General features: G+C 36.9%; 1 protein-coding gene across 1 annotated transcript in view; it reads left to right on the top strand.

Moving 5' to 3' along the window:
- The window catches only part of PSMD1 (proteasome 26S subunit, non-ATPase 1), an 86,480-nt gene that overhangs the window by 4,671 nt on the left and 54,461 nt on the right, over positions 1-27,348 (top strand). The window contains exons 3-16 of the mRNA XM_065930368.1: positions 437-510; positions 698-867; positions 3,729-3,934; positions 10,289-10,432; positions 12,499-12,725; positions 14,502-14,562; positions 15,466-15,594; positions 17,061-17,149; positions 17,621-17,699; positions 18,299-18,472; positions 20,052-20,163; positions 21,566-21,762; positions 23,005-23,100; positions 25,090-25,154. Coding sequence (XP_065786440.1) covers positions 437-510; positions 698-867; positions 3,729-3,934; positions 10,289-10,432; positions 12,499-12,725; positions 14,502-14,562; positions 15,466-15,594; positions 17,061-17,149; positions 17,621-17,699; positions 18,299-18,472; positions 20,052-20,163; positions 21,566-21,762; positions 23,005-23,100; positions 25,090-25,154 — 1,823 coding nt within the window. The remainder of the gene's footprint in view (positions 1-436; positions 511-697; positions 868-3,728; positions 3,935-10,288; positions 10,433-12,498; positions 12,726-14,501; positions 14,563-15,465; positions 15,595-17,060; positions 17,150-17,620; positions 17,700-18,298; positions 18,473-20,051; positions 20,164-21,565; positions 21,763-23,004; positions 23,101-25,089; positions 25,155-27,348) is intronic.

The following is a 27,348-nucleotide window of genomic DNA, read 5'->3' as shown; positions in this document are numbered from 1 at the left end:
CTCAGTATGGTACCTGGAAACTGCCCCCCTCCAATTTTCTATATCAACAGAAATCACATATTTTAAAACTTTTTTCATATGACAAAAATTTGAAATATATTTTAGTTAGCTCCAGGCACCTGAATTCATTTATATCCAAATCAGCAACCTAGAGTCAATCTTACACATACTGTCAAAGAAGAAAAATGTTCAGTATGATAAGGAATGACATTATATGGCTAGTCTCATGTTCTATGATTGAAAACAGAAAGGAAGTATGTAAGCCCAAGAGAAAATGTAGGTTAGTTGGTAAACTTTTATATTTGTCATAGATTAAAATTTTTAGTAAATAAGACTTAGAATTTGGCCATTGATTTGTTTGAAGCTTTTTTTTTTTTTTAAGGAAATATAATGATAAACCTGTCCCAAAATTGAATTTCGGTTTTATCTTCTGCAGGAATTTGCACTACACAAATTGAATGCAGTCGTCAATGACTTCTGGGCAGAAATTTCTGAGTCTGTAGACAAAATGTAAGAATTTATTTCTATTAATTGAAATAAAGTAGATCAACCTTAATTATCCATGGATGTGGGTCTCGTGGTTTATTAATTCATTTAGCAATTTGCTGCCACTAAATTGTGACTTGAGTATATAGATTTGGAATTTTTAAAGAGAACCACAGTTTGAACTAGGCCTATACTTCCTAATTTCTTTCAGAGAAGTTTTGTATGAAGATGAAGGTTTCCGGAGTCGGCAGTTTGCGGCCTTAGTGGCATCTAAAGTATTTTATCACCTGGGGGCTTTTGAGGAGTCTCTGAATTATGCACTTGGAGCAGGTGACCTCTTCAATGTCAATGATAACTCTGAATATGTGGAAACTATTATAGGTAATTATCTTCCATCTAGTAAGGCTTTATCTTTTTGGCCTCTTTCTTACTCTCCTACATAGAGCATTTCCCCCCCCCGAATTACTCTTTGATGTTGCCACATTTCATTTTAATTAAAAGTTCGTAATCTTTCTATAATAATCTTATGCAGACTGAGTTTTTAGATCTGCCTTAGAATTCTGTACTGTTATTTTTTATCATAATGAACAGTAACATCAATAACAGTAATTATTAATGAAAGTACTCACCTCACAAAATATTTTAAGAGTGAGTCTAAGAAATTATTCAGAAACAGCTGACTTAAGGCAAAGTTAGTTATCTCAGTGGTTATAGTCATCTCTTTTCCAGTGAGCATACACTTACACAAAAAAATTAAATCAGGTTATTGTGAATAACAGAAATTAAATGATAGCAATTTATAGAACTGTTTCTAGCACAGGAAAACGTTATTCAGTATTTCCATTGTGCTAGGCACTGTCCTGATCATTCTTCATATCATGGTTTATTCCACAGCTTCCATGTGAAAGGGGAGCTCACCCTGTTGTATAGATGAGAAAACTTGGATTTCAAGATGATAAAGACACATGGTTATTAAATAGGAGGGTCAGAATTTAAAACCTAGGCTTAATCCGTACGAAATCCATATTGTTTCTGCTAGTAACCATTGTTCTTATTTGTTTCTATATTTTTGAAGTGAGAGGGTAGCCCACAGGCAAGCCTCTGGGTTCTCCATCTTATAAGTTGAATCAGCTTTGTAAGATTTTGTTCAGAGCTTTTGTAGCTTTAAAAATGTTTGAAAACACTTGCTCTAATAGATGAAAGAAGAGATTGTGTACCCTTCAGACATGTCTTTATGAATATGAAGCTTTAGGTTATAATTACAGATAGCCCAAGAGTGTTTTCTGCAAGTGTGTATAGTATAGATAGTTTTTTGAATTCCTGGTTAAGAGGAGATCTGCATAATTCCCCTGAACTCTTAAAGGGAGAAAATTGGTATTCTCTTTCAGAAATTGGGAAATGCTGCACTAGACAGTCCAAAGGGGTACTTTTCAAATGTCCCTGAAATTTGTAGTAAGATTTTGTGTTCACATTTTAAAATTTTTTGCTATATGGTGAGAGGATGTTTCAAGCTTTATTGTTGTTGGGGATTCATTAAACTGGAGTTTTCATCTGTGAATCCTGTGGAAAGAACAGATTATTTTAAAGAATAGACCATATCATTTGAAACCAGAGCACTTCCCCTGCATTGTTAGGAATGGGGAGTTAAATACTTTTATCTTTTCTTTTATTTGAAGGATTTATTTTGATGAATGTTGATAATTTTTTTCAGCAGTTATCTGCAGGTGCTTGCTATGTTACCATTTTACAAATGATGATTTTAATCAAGACAGTTGGTCCATGAGGTGGTAGATTCCTTCCTGTGTATCATCTTAATCACAGCTTATAAGAGGTGATTGTTGACTGGTAGACCAGTTCTGTTTGCTTTTCTTTAAGTAGAAATGGGGTTCACCCTTCTAGTTTTCTTGGGATTATTAGAATGGTTTTTTTTTTTTTTTCCCATAATGTCAGTGAGATCTGTGAAAAGGTACATACATTAGAATTTAGGAACACCTTCCTAGGACCTTAAATAAGTGTTGTAAGCAGTACACTCAGAAAACCCAAGGTTAAAAATTTTCTCCCAATTATAATAAGACTTTAGCTAGAAATGAGGCTTCAGTTAGTATATACCTGGTAAGTGAGAGCACGAGTCTCATTTGAAACTTAGGAAGTAACATTTTTCTTCCTCCATTATTAAATCTGAGATTCCTCTCTGGTGAGACAAGGGTAATATTTCCTCGCAACTACATTTGGTTCAAAAAGCTCCTGTTGGGGCCTGGTGAAGATTTTCTGCAATGAAAATTGTTTAAGGTCTGCGTTGTGACTGCCACTTTGTTCTTCTAACTGTACCTGAACCTGTCTAATTCTTCCTGGATGGATCCTGAACCTGGTCTATTCCAGTTTAGAAAAGTGTTCTGCTTCCCCTGAATATAGCCCCATTGACGTGGGCCGTGTAGTCGACCAGCAGTTCTTCATGCTTGTTCAGTTGTTTCTGTTTGCTAAGGCTATAGTTTGCAACTCATTAATCTTTTCCTTGTACCTTTCTCTTTGAAAAGGAGAGTGACAAGCCAGTGAGTTATAGAAAGGACAACTGTTTTATATCTCATTTAGCTTGAGTGGCTATCTTCCTTACGAAGGTGGAAGAAGTCTTAGGGTAATTTCCCTTTTTGGTTGCTCTTAACAAGTTTATGGTATGATGGTAAAGTAGTGTGAGTTGTAAACATGATACTTCCTCCCCTTTCATCCAAATCATTGTGAAATGTGAAAGCCAAATTGTGCATGTGCACCACTGCATGAATTTTCATACTCTCTGTTTGGGGGAGAGGGGAAATATGTGAGAAAGGTTCACCCTACCTCACATTGAGGCAGTGAATATTTTAACTGATTGCTGGAAAGGGTTTTGGAAATCTTTGGAATTGCCTTTAGGACCAGTGGCACATTTCAGGTCATTTCACCATTACTCTAAAAAGATGATTAAGGCAGGCTCTACTCTCAAGGAGCTAGTAATTTGATTAATGTGAAGACTGATAATTTATTGCCAAGAGATAATTGCTACAATGAACATCAACTTATGAAATTAGTGTAACTGTTACGAAGGGGACTATTGTTTGAAGGTATAACTTCTAGCATTTAAAAATTTTGAAATTTACTTACTACTCTACAGTCATCCCATAGGTTTTCATGGTGACAAATGTAGGTATTGTCCTTTCTAGTATATATCAGCCCAATTTACAAGGTAATCAGTTATTTTATTTTCCCTATAGCAAAGTGCATTGATCACTACACCAAACAATGTGTGGAAAATGCAGATTTGCCCGAAGGAGAAAAAAAACCAATTGACCAGAGATTGGAAGGCATTGTGAATAAAATGTTTCAAAGATGTCTAGATGATCACAAGTATAAGCAAGCTATCGGCATTGCTCTGGAGACACGAAGACTGGATGTCTTTGAGAAGACTATACTTGAGTCGGTAGGTAGAGGGTGCGACTTTAGAGATTGTTATTGATGAAGAATCAGCAGAGCAAATTATTAAAACTGAAAATTGTAGTGAAAAGAAACTCTAGCTTAGATAGAATAAGATGCGATGGTCTTTTGAAAAAAATTTATTTTTATGTTTTTAAAATATGTCTTTTTATATTTTTTATGATTTTAATATATTGATAAGGGAACTTTGGCTGTGCTTGTTGAATAGCTTCCTTTGTCTTACCACTTTTATTCCTTTGAGGTTTTGCGTGGGGAAGTTGTCTTAATTAGCCTTTCTCTAGTTGCTGCGCTTGGGCTTCTCATTGCAGTGGCTTCTCTTATTAGAACGCTCTAGGCTCTAGGGTGCAGGCTTCAGTAGTTATGGCACATGGCCGTGGCTCTCCCTAGGCACGTGAAATCTTCCCAGACCGGGGATTGAACCTGTGACCCTTGCCTTAGCAGGCAGATTCTTAACCACTGGACCATCAGAGAAGTCCACTGCCCTTTTAAAGGAGACTATAATGATAACTACTATTGTAGTGCCTTTACTATGGCTAAAACTATACTTTCCTAGTTTGGGGGTGTTTTGCAATAATTATGACAATTGTAAGTCACCAACCAAAGTGGTCAGAGAGGTGCAAGCCTGAGTTAAATGAACATTGATCTGTTAAGTGCCCACTTAGCCTGCCTCACCCCCATCCTTCTCCACGAGCTAGCTTTTTGTACTCCAGCCATCTTGACTTTGTCTCTTCTAGGTGTACCGAACATCATTCCCCTTACCAAAAATATTGCCCCTCTGGAAAACATCCTTTTCTTTTCCTTACCTGCTTTATTCCCGTTCAAGATTCATAGTTCAGCTCACCTGTCATGTGTTTACAGATCCTCTGTCAATCCCTGTCAGACTCCTAGATCCAACTTGGTCCACCAGATCAGAACCTACTTAAGGCCGGGTGCTTTTACCGCTGGGTCCCCAAACTTAAGGCAGTGTTTAGCAGCAGTGGTAAGATTTGTTTAAGTGAGTGTAAATATACGAATGGCCCAGTGTCATAGACTGGCTCTTATTTTTGCTGTTTGATTTTTGTGCAGTTGTAGTTACTCCTTATCTTCAGGTGACTAAAACTAAAATACTTGCTTTTATTCATTCAACATTGTTCTCAGCATTGGAGATGACAGTGGGAAGCAAGGAACAAAGTTCCTGCTCAAGTGGAATAATCCACTAGGGGAATAGGCAGTGACACCTGTTCCCTGTAAGGTCAAGGGGTGATAAATGTTTAAAAAAAAGAGTAAAGCAGAGTAGGAAGTGCATCTTACTTTGTCTCCCAGTGCACATGTACATATATTAATAGATGTAACTTAGGATGAAATCTACTGTGCTTAGTCACTCAGCCGGGTCCGACTCTTTGTGACCCCGTGGACTATATCCTGCTAGGCTCCTCTGTCCATGGGGATTCTCCAGGCAAGAATACTGGAGTGGGTTGCCATGCCCTCCTCTAGGGGATCTTCCCAGCACAAGTATAGAACCCAGGTCTCCGGAATTGCAGGCAGATTCTTTTTGTATGAGCCACCAGGGAAGCCCATAAGAAGAAATAATACCTACTTTTTCTGCTTCTAATGTAATCATGGTATTTTTAAATTGTACTTTATGTTTTTGAGAAATCTTAGTCCTATTAAGTTGATCTCATTATCTGTGCACTGATTTGTCACAACCTGCTTACAAAATAAATTTTATTTTATCATTAATTTTTCAGTTCATTTCAGTCGCTTAGTCATGTCCGACTCTTTGCGACCCCATGAATCACAGCACGCCAGGCCTCCCTGTCTATCACCAACTCCTGGAGTCCACCCCAACCCATGTCCATCAAGTCGGTGATGCCATCCAGCGATCTCATTCTCTGTCCCCTTCTCCTCCTGCCCCCAATCCTTCCCAGCACCAGGGTCTTTTCAGATGAGCCATTCTTCGCATCAGGTGGCCAAAGTGTTGGAGTTTCAGCTTCAGCATCAGTCCTTCCATTGAACACCCAGGACTGATCTCCTTTAGGATGGACTGGTTGGATCTCCTTGCAGTCCAAGGGACTCTCAAGAGTCTTCTCCAACACCACAGGTCAAAGCATCAGTTCTTCGGTGCTCAGCTTTCTTCACAGTCCAACTCTCATATTCATACATAACTACTGGAAAAGTCATGGCCTTGACTAGACGGACCTTTGTTGGGCAAAGTAATGTCTCCGCTTTTAAATATGCTATTTAGGTTGGTCATAACTTTCCTTCCAAGGAGTAAGCGTCTTTTAATTTCATGGCTGCAATCACCATCTGCAGTGATTTTGGAGCCCAGAAAAATAAAGTCTGACACGGTTTCCACTGTTTCCCCATCTATTTGCCATGAAGTGATGGGACTGTATGCCATGATCTTAGTTTTTTGAATGCTGAGCTTTAAGCCAGCTTTTTCACTCTCCTCCTTCACTTTCATCAAGAGGCTTTTTAGTTCCTCTTCACTTTCTGCCATAAGGGTGGTGTCGTCTGCATATCTGAAGTTATTGATATTTCTCCCTGCAATCTTGATTCCATCTTGTGCTTCTTCCAGCCCAGCATTTCTCATGATGTATTCTGCGTGTGTAAGTTAAGTAAGCAGGGTGACAGTATACAGCATTGACATACTCCTTTTCTTATTTGGAACCAGTCTGTTCCATGTCCAGTTCTGACTGTTGCTTTCTGACCTGAATACAGGTTTCTCAAGAGACAGGTCAGGTGGTCTTGTATTCCCATCTCTTGAAGAATTTTCCACAGTTTATTGTGATCCACACAGTCAAAGGCTTTGTCATAGTCAATAAAGCAGAAATAGATGTTTTTCTGGAACTCTCTTGCTTTTTTGATGACCCAGCGGATGTTGGCAATTTGCTGTCTGGTTCCTCTGCCTTTTCTAAATCCAGCTTGAACATCTGGAAGTTCTCAGTTCACATATTGCTAAAGCCTGGCTTGGAGAATTTTGAGCATTACTTTACTAGCATGTGAGATGAGTGCAATTGTGCCATAGTTTGAGCATTCTTTGGGATTGCCTTTCTTTGGGATTGGAATGAAAACTGACCTTTTCCAATCCTGTGGCCACTGCTGAGTTTTCCAAATTTGCTGGCATATTGAGTGCAGCACTTTCACAGCATCATCTTTAAGGATTTGAAATAGCTCAACTGGAATTCCATCACCTCCACTAGCTTTGTTCTCTGTGATGCTTTCTAAGGCCCACTTGACTTCACATTCCAGGATGTCTGGCTCTAGGTGAGTGATCACACCATCATGATTATCTGGGTCTTGAATATCTTTTTTGTACAGTTCTTCTGTGTATTCTTGCCACCTCTTCTTAATATCTTCTGCTTCTGTTATGTCCATACCATTTCTGTCCTTTATTGAGCCCATCTGTGCATGAAATGTTCTCTTGGTATCTCTAATTTTCTTGAAGAAATCTCTAGTCTTTCCCATTCTATTGTTTTCCTCTATTTCTTTGCATTGATCGCTGAGGAGGGCTTTCTTATCTCTCCTTGCTATTCTTTGGAACTCTGCATTCAGATGGGAATATCTTTCCTTTTCTCCTTTGCTTTTCGCTCCCCTTCTTTTCACAGCTATTTGTAAGGCCTCCTCAGACAGCCATTTTGCTTTTTTGCATTTCTTTTCTGTGGGGATGGTCTTGATTCCTGTCTCCTGTACAATGTCACGAACCTCCATCCATAGTTCATCAGGCACTCTGTTTCAGATCTAGTCCCTTAAATCTATTTCTCACTTCTACTGTATAATCATAAGGAATTTGATTTAGGTCATACCTGAATGGTCTAGTGACTTTCCCTACTTTCTTCAATTTCAGTCTGAATTTGGCAATAAGGAGTTCATGATCTGAGCCACAGTCAGCCCCCGGTCTTGTTTTTGCTGCCTGTATAGATTTTCTCCATCTTTGGCTGCAAAGAATATAATCAGTCTGATTTCGGTGTTGACCATCTGGTGATGTCCATGTGTAGAGTCTTCTCTTACGTTGTTGGAAGAGGGTGTTTGCTATGATCAGTGTGTTCTCTTGGCAAAACTCTCTTAGCCTTTGCCCTGCTTCATTCTGTACTCCAAGGCCAAATTTGCCTGTTACTCCAGATGTTTCCTGACTTCCTACTTTTGCATTCCAGTCCCTTATAATGAAAAGGACATCTTGTTTGGCAGTTAGTTCTAAAAGGTCTTGTAGGTCTTCATAGAACCATTCAACTTCAGCTTCTTCAGTGTTACTGGTCGGAGCATAGACTTGGATTACCATGATATTGAATGGTTTGCCTTGGAAACGAACAGAGATCATTCTGTTGTTTTTGAGATTGCATCCAAGTACTGCATTTCGGACTCTTTTGTTGACTATGATGGCTACTCCATTTCTTCTAAGGGATTCCTGCCCACAGTAGTAGATATAATGGTCATCTGAGTTAAATTCACTCATTCCAGTCCATCTTAGTTCACTGATTCCTAGGATGTCAACGTTCACTCTTGCCATCTCCTGTTTGACCACTTCCAGTTTGCCTTGATTCATGGACCTAACATTCCAGGTTCCTATGCAATTACAGCATTGGAGCTTGCTTCTATCACCAGTCACATCCACAACGTGGTATTGTTTTTGCTTTGCTCCTTCCCTTCATTCTTCCTGGAGTTATTTCTCCAGTGATCTCCAGTAGCATACTGGGCACCTCCCAACCTGGGGAATTCATCTTTTAGTGTCCTATCTTTTTGCCTCTTCATACTGTTCACGGGGTTCTCAAGGCAAGAATACTGAAGTGGTTTGCCATTCCCTTCTCCAGTGGACCACATTCTGTCAGACCTCTCCACCATGACCCGCCTGTCTTGGGTGACCCCACACGGCAGGGTTCAATCTCACTGAGTTAGAGAAGACTGTGGTCCTGTGATCAGATTGGCTCGTTTTCTGTGATTATGGTTTCAGTGTGTCTGCCCTCTGATGCCCTCTCACAACACCTACCCTGTTACTTGGGTTTCTCTTACCCTGGACGTGGGGTGTCTTCCCCGCTGTTCCAGCAAAGTGCAGCCGCTGCTCCTTACCTTGGACGAGGGGTATCTCCTCAGGGCGCCCTTCCTGACCTTGAATGTGGAGTAGCTCCTGTCGGCCCTCCTGCTCCTGCGTAGCCGCCACTCCTTGGACGGGGGGTTGTTCCTCTTGACCACCACCCCTGACCTGGAGCGTGGAGTAGCTCAAAGTAACATTGAATGTTAACTTTCTTTAAATTCTATAGCAATTTATAATTTTTCAAAGGTTTTGTGTGCATTTTATATAATCCTGTATTAACCCTTTTTAATCCCCAGCTCTTCTATCACCCCTGCCCCTTCCCTGTCCCCTCTGATAACCACGAGTTTGTTCCCTGTATCTGTGAGTCTGCTTTTGTTTTTTATTTGATTCACTAGTTTGTTGTGTTTTTTAGATTCTACATATTAGTGATACCGTGTGGTATTTGTCTTTCTCTATCTGGCTTTATTTTACTTGGCATAGTGCGCTCCAAATCTGCCCATGTTGCTGCACATGGCAAGATTTCATTCTTTCTTATGACTGAGTAGGATTCCACTGTGTATATACATGTGTGTGTGTGGGCATATATATGCAGACACACGTATCTTTATCCATTCATCTGTTGATGGATACTTACGTTGCTCCCATATCTTGGCTATTATTAATAACACCGCTATGAATATTGGGATGCAAAACAAAAGTCTTTCTCACTTAGTGAATTTTTTTGAATTTTTAATTTCTCAACTCCGGTTTTAAGAAATACTCCTGTAGCTTTTCAGCATGCTTGTTTATGCTGAAGAACTTTTATAGGTTGGTATCTCAAAATTCAGGTTCCTTGAAGAACCACAAGGTAAACATAAATAGTCAGGAGTCAAAACTGCCTCAGGAGAGTGCCAGTTAGATGTGACAGCACTCAAAGCTTGAGTCACTCAGAGCTAGAGAACAGTTCTTTCATCTTGTTCCTGGCCATTGAGCATAGGAGATAAATCCTGAGGATTAGCTAGGTTGTGTGCTTGGTATATGGACAGTTGTGTAGATCTTTTATAATAATTAACAGCACCACTCTGTTATAGTATACTGTGTTCATATAGTGATGATCCTGAGTGAACACTAAATACTTGTTTTCAACCCATTTTTTCATGAAGACAGGGAAGTAGATAATTTTCTTTTAAGATTTTCATCTAAAATAGTTAAAAATTTTAAATTTTATTTAAGTTGCAAATAAAGCTTTAGCTGCCTAGAATGACTAAAGAATATTGATTAAAATAATTTGATTTCTAAATAAACATGCTTCAGTAACTAAATAATGATGTCTCTTCAAATTATCTCTTTCAGAATGATGTTCCAGGAATGCTGGCTTATAGCTTGAAGCTCTGCATGTCTTTAATGCAGAACAAACAGTTTCGGAATAAAGTACTGAGAGTCCTAGTTAAAATCTACATGAATTTAGAGAAACCTGATTTCATCAATGTTTGTCAGGTAATAGCATATTATTTTACACTGTTTTACCAGGTAATGCCTCACTACCTCATGTGTGTAACCTCATCACATCACTATAATTTCATACATATATCTCAACTGATCTTTACAACAGCCCTGTGAAGATAAGGTGTGTGTTTATGTTCTATTTTACTGATTAAAAAAACTGAAGCTCTCAAAGCTAAAAAGCTATTTTGTTATTATGTATTCCTTGTGTTTTTTTCATTTTGAAAATAATCCAGGCATTTAAGGAAATTTTTGCAAATGAGGTTAAAAAAAAATAAGTAGAAGAAAAGATAAAAACAGTACCTATGTTATGTCATTCTAAAAGAATTTCAGGTATAAAGATTTGGTTTCATTTCTCAAACACAACCAGAACCTTTGGGTATTTTCTTTATCTCTTTTCATGTATGGATTTCCTTGCATATGTTAAAAAAATTAGTGCAGAAAATACATAAAATGAAATGTGTATCTATCCCTTTCCCTGGGCATTTTTCCAGTTAAAAGATTCATAGATGTTTTCCTCCAAAAACATGTGGAGCTACCTCATTCTTCTCAATGACTGGATTGTATTTTTATTGACTGGAAATGCTCAGTTTGCTTTTTAACAGTTACCACACTGTAAATTTTCTGTATTCTGCTTAGAGTATAGCATTTTATCACACATTTTTTTATTTGTTCACTATAATGTATTCTCATTATGTGTTTCTATCTTCTATACATATTTAAGATTTAGATTAATACATCCTTTTTTGAATGCTTTTTTTAAAAAAAAATAATTATAGGTTATTACAAGATAGTGAATATAGTTCTCTGCACTCTGTTGCTCATCTGTTTTATGTATAGTTTTTGAAGCTTTTTAAAGCAAGTGTGAAACACAGAGAAAGTTGGAAGAAAAACATCCACCTTTATGTCACTTGAAATCTGCCAGCATTTTAGTATATGTCCTTTCACTTTTCTTTATATAGTTTTTTTGAGTTTTGTTTGCTTCTAAATAGTTTTTAATAGTTTCTTAAATGGTTTTTTAAAAGTTACATGAAAAACAATAGTCCTCTGCCTTCTTTTCTCAGTGTATTTCAGTTTTATTTTCCAGAAGTAATTTTATTTATTTTAGCTATTTTATTCCTTGACCCTGTAAAAAAAAATTTTGAATTTTACATTTTTAAAATTTATTTTCGAACAGATGATGTTACATTCACATGATTCAAAATTCATGAGGAACCAAGGGGTGTATAGTAAAAAGTCTTCTTGCCACTTCTCCCTTTGGCTCCCAAGTTCCCTTCCCTGGAAGCAAACTATAAATTATGTATGTCCTTCAGTTTAATGTTTTTTCCATGTTTTAACTCTTCACAAACTCTTGTACAAATTCTTTCTTGATTATGCAGTAGTCATTCAGTAGGTGTTCTCTGCCTTTTTTATCCAGTCTCCTGTTACTGGTCATTTATTTTGTTTCCATAATTTCCTATTCTTAGATTACAATAATTTTAATTAATGTGTTCATTTTGAAATTGAGTTATTTGCTATTTAAGAAAACACTTTAAATTGAACTCTTAAATATCCTAAATTTTTTGCATGGCTTTTGTTAAAACGTGTGGCAGATCATAAGAGTAGCGAGAGAAATGCTTCAGAATGTTCACTTCAGTGCCTCTTGTCGTGGCCCAGCACAGTACAGTGCGTTGTGAATGAATAAATGAACGTCTCCTACAGTTGATGGTAAAGCAGAAATTAGAAGTAAAAGAGCACTTGATAGTGATTTATGAGTAAGTTTTAAAGAAGTCAGGATTCATTCACCAACCAGTTATTAAGTATTGCTAATTGCCAGGCACAGTATTAGGAGCCGTGAGCATAACTTGTATGGACTTTCTTATAGAAGGCAGATTCTACTTTCAGGAAAACTCTGGTGCCAGGATGAGAAATGGAATGCTCTCATTAGACTAGATAGTTTGCTGCAGTTTGCCTTCACTTTTATTTATGGTTTCCTGTGTTGTTGACTGTAAGTCTTTAAGTATCTTACAGACCAAGTTTTCAATTATTATGTAATTAATTGTTCTTTATCTGCATTTCAGTGCCTAATTTTCTTAGATGATCCTCAGGCCGTGAGTGATATCTTAGAAAAACTGGTAAAGGAAGACAACCTCCTGATGGCCTATCAGATTTGTTTTGATTTGTATGAAAGTGCTAGCCAGCAGTTTTTGTCATCTGTAATCCAGAATCTTCGAACTGTTGGCACCCCTCTTGCTTCTGTGCCTGGGTCCACCAACACGGGCACTGTTCCAGGATCAGAGAGAGAAAGGTACGCCTATCTGTTTCTGCATAGAACTAACCCAACTATCTTTAACTTATTTGGGGAGTAGATATAGTATTTCTAGACAACGTAGTCTAAGAATAAATACCATTAGATTTTGTAGGTTGTAAACTCTTAAGAAGACTATTGCTCTGTTTTGCACTCTGCTGGGCACATTAAGGAAAATGAAAAAAAAAAAAAATGGACCCTTCTGGAAACAATGAAAGTGGTTGTCTGATGGGGAGGGTGTGGGTCCTGCATGCTTTCTAATCAAGTAAATTAAAAAATCTCAGGTGGGGTAGGTTGGGCTAGATTTTAGGTGTTTGGGTTAGATATTTATTATACAGGTAGAAACATTCTTAGCTTTTTTATGCTCTTATTAGAACTGATAAAAATTGCTGTAGTCCAATAATCTTCATTTATCTAGGTTTTTTAAAATTTTTTTCTCAACGTTATTTTATAGATTTTAGTACAGGACTTTTGTACATTTTCCCCTAAAGTTATTCCTAAGTATATTATGTCTTTTGATACTATTGTAAGTGGTATGTTTAAGTTTCAATTTAATTTAAATTGCTTGTTGCTAATATGTAGAATTATACTTGATCATTGTATATTAAAATTGAATCCCACAACCTTGTTTAAGTCATTTAGAGGGTTGAGTAAATTTTTTTTATAGATCCCTTTATAGAACTTTCTACATAGGAATCATGTCATCTGTGAGCAGAAACAGTTTTACTTCTTCTTTTATAATTTTGATATTTTTTCTCCTTTTATTTTTCTGCATTGGTTGGGATTTTTGAGCATCCTTACTTTGTTCTTAATTATGGGATAATAGCATTTAGTTTATTTCTTTTTGATTTAAAATTTTCTTTCTTCTTACCTTCTCTTTTTTCTTGTGTTTATTTGCTCTTGTGTTCTCTCTGAGTTGATCTTCATTTGTGAAATAATTATTTTTCTTTTTCCATTTCTAATTTTTCCCTAGTTCTGTTGTTTCATTTCTGATATGTAATATTCTTTTATATCTTATATAATTTTATTCATGTCTTTAACTCTTTTCAAATAATTTTTTAATAATATTGAATGGGATTTTACTTTGATCCTTTCCTGTAGTTTATCTTTACTGAAATTAGTTTTCCTAAGTATTTACAAAGGAGGCTTGTTTAGGATAGTTTTTCTAATTTCACTGTTCTCTAGAACTTCCTCTTCTGTTGTGTTTGTGGAGTTTTAAACAGAATGGTGTCTTATGTTGTGAGATCTCCTGGCTCTGTTTCCTTTCTCACTTTCATTTGGACCTTCTTTTTCCCTTGTTTCTGCTTTCTTAATTTGAATTCTATGCCCAGCATTTTCTCCTTTGTGTTTTGCTTTGACCTAGAAGAGAGTGTTGGCCGGTCAGTTTTAAGAGTTGTTGGGGCTCTGACTGCTTTACTTCAGGCTGGTTTTGTGGCTTGTGGTAGTGGCTCTGTTTTGAGAATCTGGGAAATACTTTGTTCCCTGGTTTTGTTGTATTTATTGTCCTTTTTTTGCTAACCTAGTTAGTTGCTTTGCATGTTTTATGAAATTATTTGACGGTAATTTGGTAACTGGACTGCCTCCATCTTATTTTACAGTCTTTTCTGTTTCTTAACAGCAGTACTTTAAAAGTTATTTAGTGTTTTTTCCTTGCAAAATACTTATGGACATGGTTCAGATCTTCCGTTTGATTAAAAGGAAAGAGAAAAAGTCACCCACACATACCGTTCAGAAAAGATTTGTCACACTGATAGCTGTTGGTTCTCTTCGTTTTAGTGACTCGATGGAAACGGACGACAAGACAGGTAGTGTACTTGTAGGAAAGACGCCAGAAGCGGTAAGTGCGCTTTTTGAAGTTGAGATTTCCATCTAAACATACATTTCCACACTATATTGTAAATTACTTAAAAGTGTTATATACCTGCTTTTATGGAGGTTTATTATTAAGTTTGATATCAAAGTTATTTTATAAAAATAGATTTTCTATAAAAAGTAAAATTTTAAAGATTAATCCCAGGGAATTCCTTGGTGGTCCAGGGTTAGGCCTTGGCACTTTCACTGCAGAGGGCCTGAGCTCACTGCCTGGTTGAGTGAGGAACTAAAATTCCACAAGCTGCACAGCACAGGTAAAAAGCAAAAGATTGATCCCAGAAAACACTTGACTTAGAAGCAATAAAGTCTTCAGATCCTTACCAAAGAATGAACTCTGTTCAGAATAACTCTGAATTACATATCATAGGGTGAGAAAAAACTATGGCCTCTAACAAGTAAGTGACAGCTTGTAGAGAGAGAGGACAGTTTAGTTGTCTTTATTTTTAATATTCATAGTGTACTTATGAGTGAGGCAAGGACTAGAGCAGTAGTCTGTTGGATGTAATGTTTCCTACATCAGAGTTTTTGGTTTCTAGTTACCAGGTATATAAATTTCAACTCTTCTTGTGGTTGGAACGAGTTGTGTTGGTGGCTCAGTATAATTCGTGAGATCATATGTATGTGTTGATTAAAGGTGCTTTTTTTAAGTTTTGAGGAGAGAGTTTCTCACCTAAACTATGAGTTGGCTAAGTATAAAGTAGTGTTCCCTGCATATCATCATTACTCTTTTAAAGGTTTTTAAAAAATTTTTTGTATTGGAAGCTTGTTTAAGTTTTTTTATGTGTATATTACACTGGTTTAGGGCTATTAAAATTAGTTTACTGGATTTCAATAATGTAATAATTTTCATTCTTGTTTGTTTTGGCAGAGTCCAGAGCCCAAGGACCAGACTTTGAAAATGATTAAAATTCTAAGTGGTGAAATGGCTATTGAGTTACATCTACAGTTTTTAATACGAAACAATAACACAGATCTCATGATTCTAAAAAACACAAAGGTAGAAAATTCATCTATAATGGAGGCTTTTTTCTTATATTTATTTCTTTGTTGACCATGAGTACTTAGTACTTATTTCTTATTGAATAATTTGTTGCATTTTGTCACAGAAATACATTTTTGAAAAAATAACAATGGAAGAGACACTTGCTCTTACTGAAGAAGAAAGAGAATTAATGCTAATTGAACTCCTGTTTTTGTGTTAGTCTGTCATTGGGAAGTTTAGTGTTGTTTTTTTTTAACCCTACTCTTTTAGCTAACTTTGTTTTTAATTTGTTTATTTTTTAATTGAAGGATAATTGCTGTACAGAATTTTGTTGTTTTCTGTCAAACCTCAATATGAATCAGCCACAGGTATACACATGGTTTGGTTTTAGTCACTAAGTCGTGTCCAACTCTTGCGACCCCATGGACTGTAGCCTGCCAGGCTCCTCTGTCCATGGGATTCTCCAGGCAAGAATACTGGAGTGGGTTGCCATTTCCTTCTTCAAGGTATACATATATCCCCTCCCTTTTGAACCTCCCTCCCCATCCCACTCCTCTAGGTTGATACAGAGCCCCCGTTTGAGTTTCCTGAGACATAAAGCAAATCCTGTTGGCTATCTATTTTACATATGGTAATAGCTAACTTTTATTTGAATGTGTACATGTGGCATTTGGACAGATACCACAATCAGAGCATCAATATAGGTTGTGTGTTTGTTTTTCCCAGTGAACTGCAGACTTCTTGAGAACAGGGGTTCTTAACCTTGATATTGTAACCTTTACTGAAATATTCATCCTGACAATTGTTCATTTTAATTTTTGAACAGATAATCTATTCATCTGGTTCCAAAAAATTTTAATATGAAAAGATACATACTATGAAAAATCTTCCTGCCTTGCCTGTGTTATTTACCCAAATCCTTTCACAAAGTCATTTTATATAATCATATACTATTTCATTAATATGAAGTTGTTTGATTGAGGTATATGTAATCATGCTTCTCTAGATTTTTAAAATAATTTTCACAAGTGTGCAAGAGAAAAATTTGCATTTATGACAGTTTTCTGATGCTTATCTTTATAGTGCAATCGAATTAAACAAAATTGCTTTGGTGACTGCCAGAGGTACAGTGCCAGAAGAGGTATACCATTGCTCCTCAAGTTACATCCATTCTTGGAGACCTTGAGCAGGATATCAAAGAGAAATGGCAAACTATTTAGAAACTAACAATTAGAATATCTACTATTAAAGTCTTACCTGAAATTGACCTCAAGTTAAGACCACAAATAAAACTTTTGACTTGCTGTTTTCTAATAAGCTAGTTATTTAATCTTTATAAAGAAATTTCCAAGATTCGTATTTTAAATGCTAATTCAGTTTATTCATGTTTTCATCACAAAATAGTGCTTCTTATTGTGTGTTTACATTCAAGCTTGCATTTGTATGAATACAACTGATGAATATCTGTGTTTGTTTTTTAGGATGCAGTAAGGAATTCTGTCTGTCATACGGCAACTGTCATAGCAAACTCTTTTATGCACTGTGGCACCACCAGTGACCAGTTTCTTAGGTAAATGTACTCGTAGGCTCCCCCTTTGGTTTAAAAGTGTCTCTGACAGAGACTCTGTTGGCAGTATTACATGGATGTGGGAAACCTTAGCTGCTTGCCAGTCCTGAATTTTAAATTCTACTTTTGCTATTTTATAAATTTTTTAAATTGCATATACCTACCTGTTTTGAGGTAAAATTAATTTTCTTCATTAGTTGCCTTGAATACAGATTTTTGAATGAAATATATTAAGCTCTGAAGTTCGATACAATTTTGCTTTTGTTCATAATGTAATTATATATGCGTTTTTAGAAAGTCCTCAGAATATTAAGAGGCCTTAAGAGGTAAAACAGAATCATCAGTAACTTGAAATCCATAAAGTAAAATGATTTTTAACAGTTAAGGTAAAAATGTTAGAGCTTTGACTTTAGTGTTATAAAGAGCTTTATGAGATTCATTTCAATAATATTGCTAAATTTTGTTTTCTTACAGAGATAACTTGGAATGGTTAGCCAGAGCCACTAATTGGGCAAAATTTACAGCTACAGCCAGTTTGGGTGTAATTCATAAGGTAATATATACTTATCTCTGTGAGCAGGCATCAGAACAGAAGCAATTTTTCGGAGTTAAGGAACAAAAAGTAGGAACTTTCCTGACAGTCCAGTGCTTGAGACTCTGGGCATCCAAGTCAGTGGACAGACCAGGGAATTAAGATCCCACATGTCATGTAGTGCAGTCAAAAAAAAAAAAAATAGAGAAACATGTTTACTATAATGCACTGACAAGTACATTTTGTTAAATTAGATCAGTCCTTATACAGGGAAGAATAAAGTAAAAAGGAAATGTGTGGGTTGTTTTTTTAATAAAAAGTAGAAATCTTTTTTGTGTGAAGACTAAGCCATTTCTTAAAAGATGAATTGAAATAATTATTTGCAGAGTCTAAGATAAATTTGGGGAAATGTTATAAAACAAAGGAGGGGAATGGAAGCATTTGTTTCTAACTAGGATGTGATTTCAGGATCACTTAAAAGCTATCTTCTCCTGTGAGTGATAGAAAGTTGCTTAGGAGAGAACTCCACTTCCTCCTTCACTCTGGAGAAAAAGCAGTAGTCATAGAAAATGTTTTTCTCTTTCTTTTACTGACACCTCTGTGGTGGCTTACATTTACAGGGTCATGAGAAGGAAGCATTACAATTAATGGCAACATACCTTCCCAAGGACACCTCTCCAGGATCAGCCTATCAGGAAGGTGGAGGTCTCTATGCACTAGGTCTCATTCATGCCAATCATGGTGGTGATATAATTGACTATCTGCTTAACCAGCTCAAGAATGCCAGCAATGACGTAAGTATTAGAATGCACAACTAAATTCCCATTACTTAAGAATGAGGGAAACATTATATTTGCCAAATTATTTCAGTGAACAGAAATCTTGTAGGATTCCCAAATCTACATTCCCAGATCTAAAGTACTATTTTCATAGAATCTTTTCTTTTAAAGGTAATTTCCTCTCCTCCTCTATAAGCTAAAATTGTGTTTCTAGTCCCTTAAACCTTATCTGTGAAAAGTGAAATAAAAGTATCAGATTTTTGTAAAATATACATCGTATGCATTGTAAGACACTTCAGAGTCTTGTTATGTTACATAAGTGATTTTCTGTTATTTTATAGGAAACTAAAGCCCCTCCAAAATTGCCTATAGTATTTTGGGAATCAGAATTCTTGCTTGTGTAATCTTTATGGTGATCTTTAAATGTAACTCTTTTGGAAAAACTTATTAAGCATCCCTGTTTTTATTTTAAGGAGCCGTGACATAGGATTTTAGACTTTTTAAACTTTTATGTTAGAGTAGTCTCTATTAGAAAGCTATTGGGAGAGTAGCTCAGTGAGCCAAAAAACTTTTGTCCTACTTCAGTGAAAAGACTGAGATCAGTAGGATGGTCTGTCTCAGCTAATATGCCCCCATCCACAAATCTTACATAATTTATAGATATTTCTGCCTTAAATTTCTGGTGGTCTCAGGTAAAAATTTTCTTATCAGGTATAAGCTTTTTGATTACCAGCAACAAAAACCTCTGCTGACCAACTTAAACAAGGAGTTTATTGCAACTAGCTTATATAATTAAAGGAAAAGCTGGTGAACTAGTTCTCACAAAGGTTAAAAGCAGGGTGATTCTAGGAATCTCGGTAATAGGAACTAATGGAATGGTCTCTTTGGGGCTCTACTATCAGAATGAATGAACTTGAAGTGTTTTTGGTCCTTGGGTCATTCCACTTAAGAAAGATTAAAATTCCAGAGGAGCATCTGATTGGCCTGTCTAGAGTCACAGGCCCACACTTTCCCCAGGGGAATAAGAGAGTTTATTTTCAATGACAGTCTCACCAAGATTTGAACCAGTAGGGAGGAATATTCCCCAAGCAGAACTGGGGTACTGTCACTAATAAAAGGTTACTGTGCATTCAAAAGTAACAGATCATCACACAAATACTCTCCAAATAAAGCCTAACTTTTGCTCTTGATGCCACTTTCTCCTACCATGTTCCATTACATCCTTTTTCTCCTCTATGCTTCCTCCCTCAATTCATAAGCATATTCACCTATCCTAAAACTCTTTTCTTGCCAGTTGGTTCTGTCTTTTAGTTGTCATTTTTCTCCTCCCCTTCTCGTGTAAACTTATTAAAAGAGAGCTGTATTGTCTCCACTTTGTTTTCATTTCCTTAACTTGCCATTATTTTATATCAGCAGGCAGCATTCTTTCAAAACTGAAATTGTAAGGTTACCATTGACCCTCTTTATCTTTTGATAATATTCACTAGGCCAGCTGCTCTCCATGCCAACAGCACAGTATATTTTGAAAGTAGAATGAAAGGTTGGATTTTAAGTGCAGTGTACCAGATAAATGGAGCCCATGCTTTTTCTCTAGATTGTTCGGCATGGTGGCAGTCTAGGCCTTGGTTTGGCTGCCATGGGGACCGCACGCCAGGATGTGTATGATTTGCTGAAAACAAACCTCTATCAGGATGATGCTGTGACAGGTAAGTGATTCTTTCCAAAGATGACATACTCTAGGATTAAGTAATGTAACTGTAACATTTGTTTTCTGCCTATATTTTGTGATCTCTTAAAAATCTAATAGATTTCTTTACTTGTTAGTTCAGTTCAGTTCAGTTGCTCAGTTGTTTCCGACTCTTTGCGACCCCACGAATTGCAGCACGCCAGGCCTCCCTGTCCACCACCAACTCCCGGAGTTTACTCAAACTCATGTCCATCAAGTCGGTGATGCCATCCAGCCATCTCATCCTCTGTTGTCCCCTTCTCCTCCTGCCCCCAATCCCTCCCAGCATCAGGGTCTTTTCCAATGAGTCAACTCTTCACATGAGGTGGCCAAAGTATTGGAGTTTCAGCTTCAGCATCAGTCCTTCCAATGAACACCCAGGTCTGATCTCCTTTAGGATGGACTGGTTGGATCTCCTTGCAGTCCAAGGGATTCTCAAGAGTCTTCTCCAACACCACAGTTCAAAAGCATCAATTTTTCGGCACTCAGCTTTCTTCACCGTCCAACTCTCACATCTATACGTGACCAGTGGAAAAACCATAGCCTTGACTAGACGGACCTTTGTTGGCAAAGTAATGTCTCTGCTTTTAAATATGCTACCTAGGTTGGTCATAACTTTCCTTCCAAGGAGTAAGCGTCTTTTAATTTCATGGCTGCAATCACCATCTGCAGTGATTTTGGAGCCCCCAAAAATAAAGTCTGACACTGTTTCCACTGTTTCCGCATCTATTTCCCATGAAGTGATGGGACCAGATGCCATGATCTTAGTTTTCTGAATGCTGAGCTTTAAGCCAGCTTTTTCACTCTCCTCCTTCACTTTCATCAAGAGGCTTTTTAGTTCCTCTTCACTTTCTGCCATAAGGGTGGTGTCATCTGCATATGTGAGGTTATTGATATTTCTCCTGGCAGTCTTAATTCCAGCTTTACTTGTAGAGGGAGTTAATTTTGCCACATTTATCATTCATCTTATAAAAATATGTTTCATGATATATAGGCTTCTAAAAATAGTATATCTTGTGTATATGTCTATATTACTGACTTTAGCAAATAGAAATTTATTAGAGTGATCTCCTTGTATCCTAGGACTATCTATACTGCTTGGTGATAATGTAGAAAAAATATTGCCATAGTATCTCATTTGAAATCACTGCAGGATTTCATGGTATATCCTATCACGGTTTAAAAGGAAAATAGCTATAAATATATGGGTGGACTTCTTTATGAACTATCCTCCTTTATATCTGATGACTTGAAAAAAATGCTACAGAAGCTGATGGTTATTTTGATAGTTGATAGTTGTTAATAATTAGCACTTCCAGTAGAATATATTTTATTTACATACTTAACTCTTATTATTTAATGTTTTGCTTTCTACTCACTAGGGGAAGCAGCTGGCCTGGCCCTAGGTTTGGTTATGTTGGGCTCTAAAAATGCCCAGGCTATTGAGGACATGGTCGGCTATGCACAGGAGACTCAACATGAGAAGATTCTCCGTGGTCTTGCAGTTGGCATTGCATTAGTGATGTACGGGAGGATGGAAGAGGCTGATGCTCTCATTGAATCTCTCTGCCGTGATAAGGTGAGATCACCTATTGTTCATCCTTTCCTCCCTGCTTTTCCTCACCCTCCAGTTGTTATATCCAACATCTACAGAAACACTTAACCTTGACTAGAAATTATCTCTGTTTCCATCAGAACTCCTAGGTACATTAATCAATGAAACTTCTCGAAAGATATATAAAGCCTAATAAAATTTAGGCAAGAAAAACACTAATTAGAAGAGGTGAGCAGGGCTAATTTGAGAATTTTAAATTTAATTAAGACTCCAGTGGTTTTCAAATAAGCAGATTTAGAAAAGTTCTTTAGAAATTGTAAGTTAATTTATTTAGAAATAATATTTTGGGGATGATTTCATAGTCTTTTAATAGGATACAAAGTTTGCTTCATTGTTTTTTCATCACAAAACAGTGACCTTCTCTGTACTTATTTATTTGGAAAGTTAGTCACACAATCGTGTTCAACTCTCTGCGATCCCATGGACTGCAGCCTGCCCAGCTCCTCTGTCCATGGAACTCTCCTGGCAAGGGTACTATAGTGGGTTGCCATTTCCTTCTCCAGGGGATCTTCCTGACTTGGGGATCGAACCCAGGTCTCCTGCACTGCAGGCAGATTCTTTACCAACTGAGTCACGAGGGAAGCCCCTGTCTTGTCTACCTACCATATACAATATAGTAAAAATTGTTTTACTGTTGTAAAAACAAAAAACAAGATATGTGTGTGTGTGTGTCTTGTTTTTACAGCAGTGAAACGATTTTTACTATATTGCATATAGTAGGTAGACAGTGGTAAACAGTACTGTCCTCTGTAATCTGATAAAAAAATATCCACTCCTATAGTTTATTGATAAAACTACTAATTATTTTGCTCAGCCATCAAACTCCATATCTCTTCCACTCATTGCTCAGTGCCCAAGAATTAAGTGATAAGGTAAAAAGCAAATTAGAATGTAGAATTAGAAGCAAGCTTCTTTATTGTTTGACAAATGAAAGAATCATAGGGCGTTTGGTATTGGGCTTGAGCTTATACGTCCTAAAAAGTGTGAGGCAGCATAGGTATGTTGCACAGAATACTGGGAATTAGAAGTAGTTAATTATTCCCATGTTAGAGCCTTTAATTTCCCCATTGTTTAGAAAACTGCCAACCACAAATCAGTTCTCTTTTAGTTCATTTTCTGCCTAAAACCAGCTCCCCTGATGGATGCAACTAAGCCTGTAAGAAGTTACTATTTGAAATAAGTTGATGATATTGAATTATTTCTTAGGATCCAATTCTTCGGCGATCTGGAATGTATACCGTAGCCATGGCTTATTGTGGCTCAGGTAACAACAAAGCTATTCGACGCCTGCTACATGTTGCTGTAAGTATTCTAATCCTTTCTTGTATAGAGATGGAAGGGAAAGTTTGCAGATGGACCCTCAATGTGTTGATGACTGCAACACCCACACCACATAATCACCACCAGTGGTCTTAGATTCATATTCTCTTCCACTGAATATAGTCAGCCATAACCGAGCACCAGGTTCACTTAACTTTTCCAGATAACGGTGTGTCTTATTTGCATAGAAGTCCTTAAAGTCATTCAGGGCACCTTCTGAAACTCTGTTCCAAGGGAAACGCTCGTTAGTAAGAGACAAGACCATGTGAATGTGTGTAGCCACCCCAAGGTAGGGTAATCTGATGAACAATAGAAACAACTTTTTCCAGCCTGTGAAGTTAGCTTCCAGGTAACCCTGAGGGACATGCTCTGTGACAGGAGACACGCTGCACAGGAGAGCCAGTGCCCATGTTCTCCAGTGGGCTTTTCCACTCATAGTCACCCGATCCAGGTGTAGTTTTTCAATGATGTTGTCTGATGACACAGTGGGCATTCCATATGTCTTCACCCAGTACATTTCTACCGTCTTGGTGCTGGGAGAAGGTAGACCCAAGATCATCTTCCCATGCAAGAAAGGGTTTAGTACTATTATTATTTTTTTCTTCCTAGAGATGTTCACATCACCCAGTATTTATTAGCAATTTATTATTTATCAGTGCAACATGTGGTATGTTCTAGATGTTTGTCTTTTGCTTAAGTTTAGGGCATATTTTTTTTTAAAACAACATTGAAGGAAAGATTAGATTTTTGGTGTGGGCCACAAATGCTATGGTACAGCTGAAATAATCTTTAAAACTACCCCTGAATCTTAAACTTCACCAAGCTGTAAAGGCTTTTAAGTCTTGAAATGAATAAATTCTTAGATGAATCTTTCTAAATTTCGGTAAGACATTCTAATAGAGGAATATAGTAGTCCCCCCACCTTATACATGGATATATGTTCTTAGACAACCAACGGATGCCTGAAACCATGGATAGTACTGAAACATATACTATGTTTTTTCATATACCTGTATATATCCATACTTGTAGTAAAGTTTAATTTATAAAGTAGGCCTAGTAAGAGAATACTCAAATTGCCAGTATCACTATTTCTGTGCTTTAGGGCCATTTTAAGTAAACTAATATAACCTTTATTAAGTAAACCATTATTAAGTAAATAATGTAAGTTAACTAAATAAACTTAACCATTATTAAGTAAACAATAATACATTTTAAGTAACCATTATTAAGTAAACTAGAGGTTATTTGTGATCCTATGAACTCCAGCCCACTAGGCCCCTCTGTCCCTGGGAATTCCCCAGGCAAGAATACTCGAGTGGGTTGCTATGTCCTCCTCCAAGGGATCTTCCCAACCCAGAGATCGAACCCAGGTCTCCTGAATTGCAGGTGGATTCTTTACCAGTTGGGCCACCAGGGAAGCCCAAGAATACGGGAGTGGGTAACCTATCCTTTCTCCAGGGGATCTTCCCAACCCAGGAATCGAACCAGGGTCTCCTGCATTGCAGGCAGATTCTTTACCAGCTGAGCTACCAGGGAACCCCTATTTGAATACATGGGCCTGATAACTAAGTGGGTAACTAAGTGACTGATGGGTGAATGACAAATACAGCTTGATACACTGACCAGAAGGATGAGTTATATCCCAGGTGGGACAGAGTGGGAAAGCATGAGATTTCATCTCGGTACTCAGAATGTATGCAGTTTAAAACTTGTGAGTTGTTTATTTCTGGATATTTCCATTCAGTAAATAAATTCAGACCACAGATGATTGTGGGTAACTGAAACTGCTGAAAGTGAAACTGAATAGGAAGATAGCTTTGGTAATATACAAATGAGATCTAATTACATTAAAATTATGTGGGCCACTAATATCAGTTTATTCTAGTAATAGAATGCGTGCAATATAATGATTGTAGTAATAGAATGCATGTAGCATATAATGTAATCATCCTTTGAAATTTTTCCTAGGTAAGTGATGTTAATGATGACGTCAGGAGAGCAGCAGTAGAATCACTTGGGTTCATTCTCTTCAGGTAATAATTTCTAACTTCTGATTCTGTTTATATTCCATTTCTATTTGTAATTAGTAGTTACATAGCAACTGATTCTCTGAGAAATCTATCTAGGTTCAGAATGTGGACCATTTAATAATAGAGTTAGTGTTGTTCCTCTGAAAAAGAAGCCAGTATGTTTCGAGAGATTGGGATGCTATTTGAGAAGTAGTAGTCCTCTTCCCATGCATTGATATATTGGTAATTCAAATGGGATGCTGTCTTTCACACAGGCATGTAGAGTTCTTAAAGCTCCTTAATGAGAGTGAAAAGTAATAGGCTTTGTTAAAATGCAGAAGAGTGGAAAAATTGCAGATGTGGAGATGCCCATGGCATTATAGTATGGTTGTGATCCAGGGGACACACTCTGGAACCAACCTGCCAGAATTGAATCTTGGCTCTGCCACTTACTGAGTCACTCAAAGTCTGAGTGACTTAGAGCTTGTTACTTAGCCTCTTTGAATTTCAGATTCCTCATCTGTAAAAGAGGCAGAGTAATAGTATCTAAGACTGTTTTTTGACAGTTGAGTGAGTTAATATATCTAAAGCCCTTAGAATGGTATCTGGCACTAGTAAGTGCTAGTCAAATGGGTGTGAGTAGTGGCAATTGTTAATAGTGGCGGTAGATGCAGTAACACCTCTTAAAAATAGTTCTGCTCTCCGATCTCTCATAGTTTCTTTTCACTAAGGTACTTTATCTTAAAGTGCAACATAGGAAAATTAAAAGTACTTCTTTCAGCTCTTTTTTTGGATACTGCCGGATATTGGATACTCTTTTTTTTTTTTTGGATATTGTAATGAAGTTATACTGTAATGTAGGGATGGGAATCTGAAGGACAAGTAAGATGAGTTTCATGTTCTTTTAATCTCTGGTACAGATTTTCTACCCCAAGTTCCTGAAATGAACCTTTGTTGTAAAGATAATAATGCAATTCAACAAATAATATGTATACATAAATATTTTTTCCAACGAATATTCATTCAACATCCACTGAACTGGTTAGAAGACCTCTAAGATGCAAGATAGAAAGTTAGCCGTTTACTGCAGACACTAAATACTTTTTTCCTATTTTGGATAAAAATGTTGACTAAAACAGCAAAGCACAGATCCATATAGCATGCTAATAGGTTTCTCCTTTCACCAGTCAGTTTTGTTGAAGGAGGTTATTTAACAAAATACTAATCTCTTTCAGTGTATTATCCTCTAACCCTCATTTGTCCAGCTTGTTCACAAAGACTGGAGAGCTTTCACTAAATCCTGAAGACGTGGTATTTATACAGATCTGATTTTCTTGACTGGGAAATTCCATGAACAGAGGAGCCTGGAGGGCTACAGTACATGGGGTCGCAAAAGAGTTGGACACAACTTAGTGACTAAACAACTAGTCTGGTACCTCTAAAACAGAGTATGTGGTTAATTGGTTATTACTGTTTTTAGTAAATTCATAAGAAGTATCAGGTGTTCATTGATTTCTAAGATCTGATAAAATCCATTTGTATTAAGCTATTCCATGTTTTTTTCAGAAGATCTTCAACAGACTCCACAGTTTAAATTTCTTGATTCCCATCCCTTTTTTCTCTTTTTGAACGTTAGGGTATTTGCCACTTACAGTCCTTTTGTACTTTTGCCATTTTCTGTTTTTCCTCAGATTTGTCAGCGATGGTTCTATTATTATATTCATAGGTTCTGTTTCAGGGATGTGATTCATTTAGCTTAGAGACTTGAACCCATTTAAGGTAGCCAGTCTCTTCACCTATTTTACATTTTGATCAGTTTTAACAACATTACTTTTTCTGGTCTAAAAATCCTTCTCTTGTGACAAAAGATGGAAGCAGAATAGAAGCTGAGTAGTTCTGTTTCCTTCCTGTTGTCTTTGGCCTATCATTCCAGCCAACCTGTGATGCTAACCTTTCCTTATTTTTGCTGTAAATTTAGACACAATTTAAAAACAAAAATAAATGGTTTTATTTTTGCCTTTTAGGGAGGGCTTTTTATGAGAAGATAAGTTTCATATGAGAAATATATTCTTTTAGGTTGTACCCTTAGTAACTATTGGCCTGTATAAAGAATCTTACTCATCAGGGTCTCTTCCTTTATTTATTCATTATCGGCTACTAATTCTTCCTGTTAGTCACCTTATATTTTATATCCTATAACTCAGTCACCTCCTGTGTA

This window comes from Muntiacus reevesi, chromosome 3 (genome assembly GCF_963930625.1).
Source record: "Muntiacus reevesi chromosome 3, mMunRee1.1, whole genome shotgun sequence".
NCBI classification, from domain to species: domain Eukaryota; kingdom Metazoa; phylum Chordata; class Mammalia; order Artiodactyla; family Cervidae; genus Muntiacus; species Muntiacus reevesi.
This window is presented reverse-complemented; position numbering and strand designations above follow the sequence as displayed.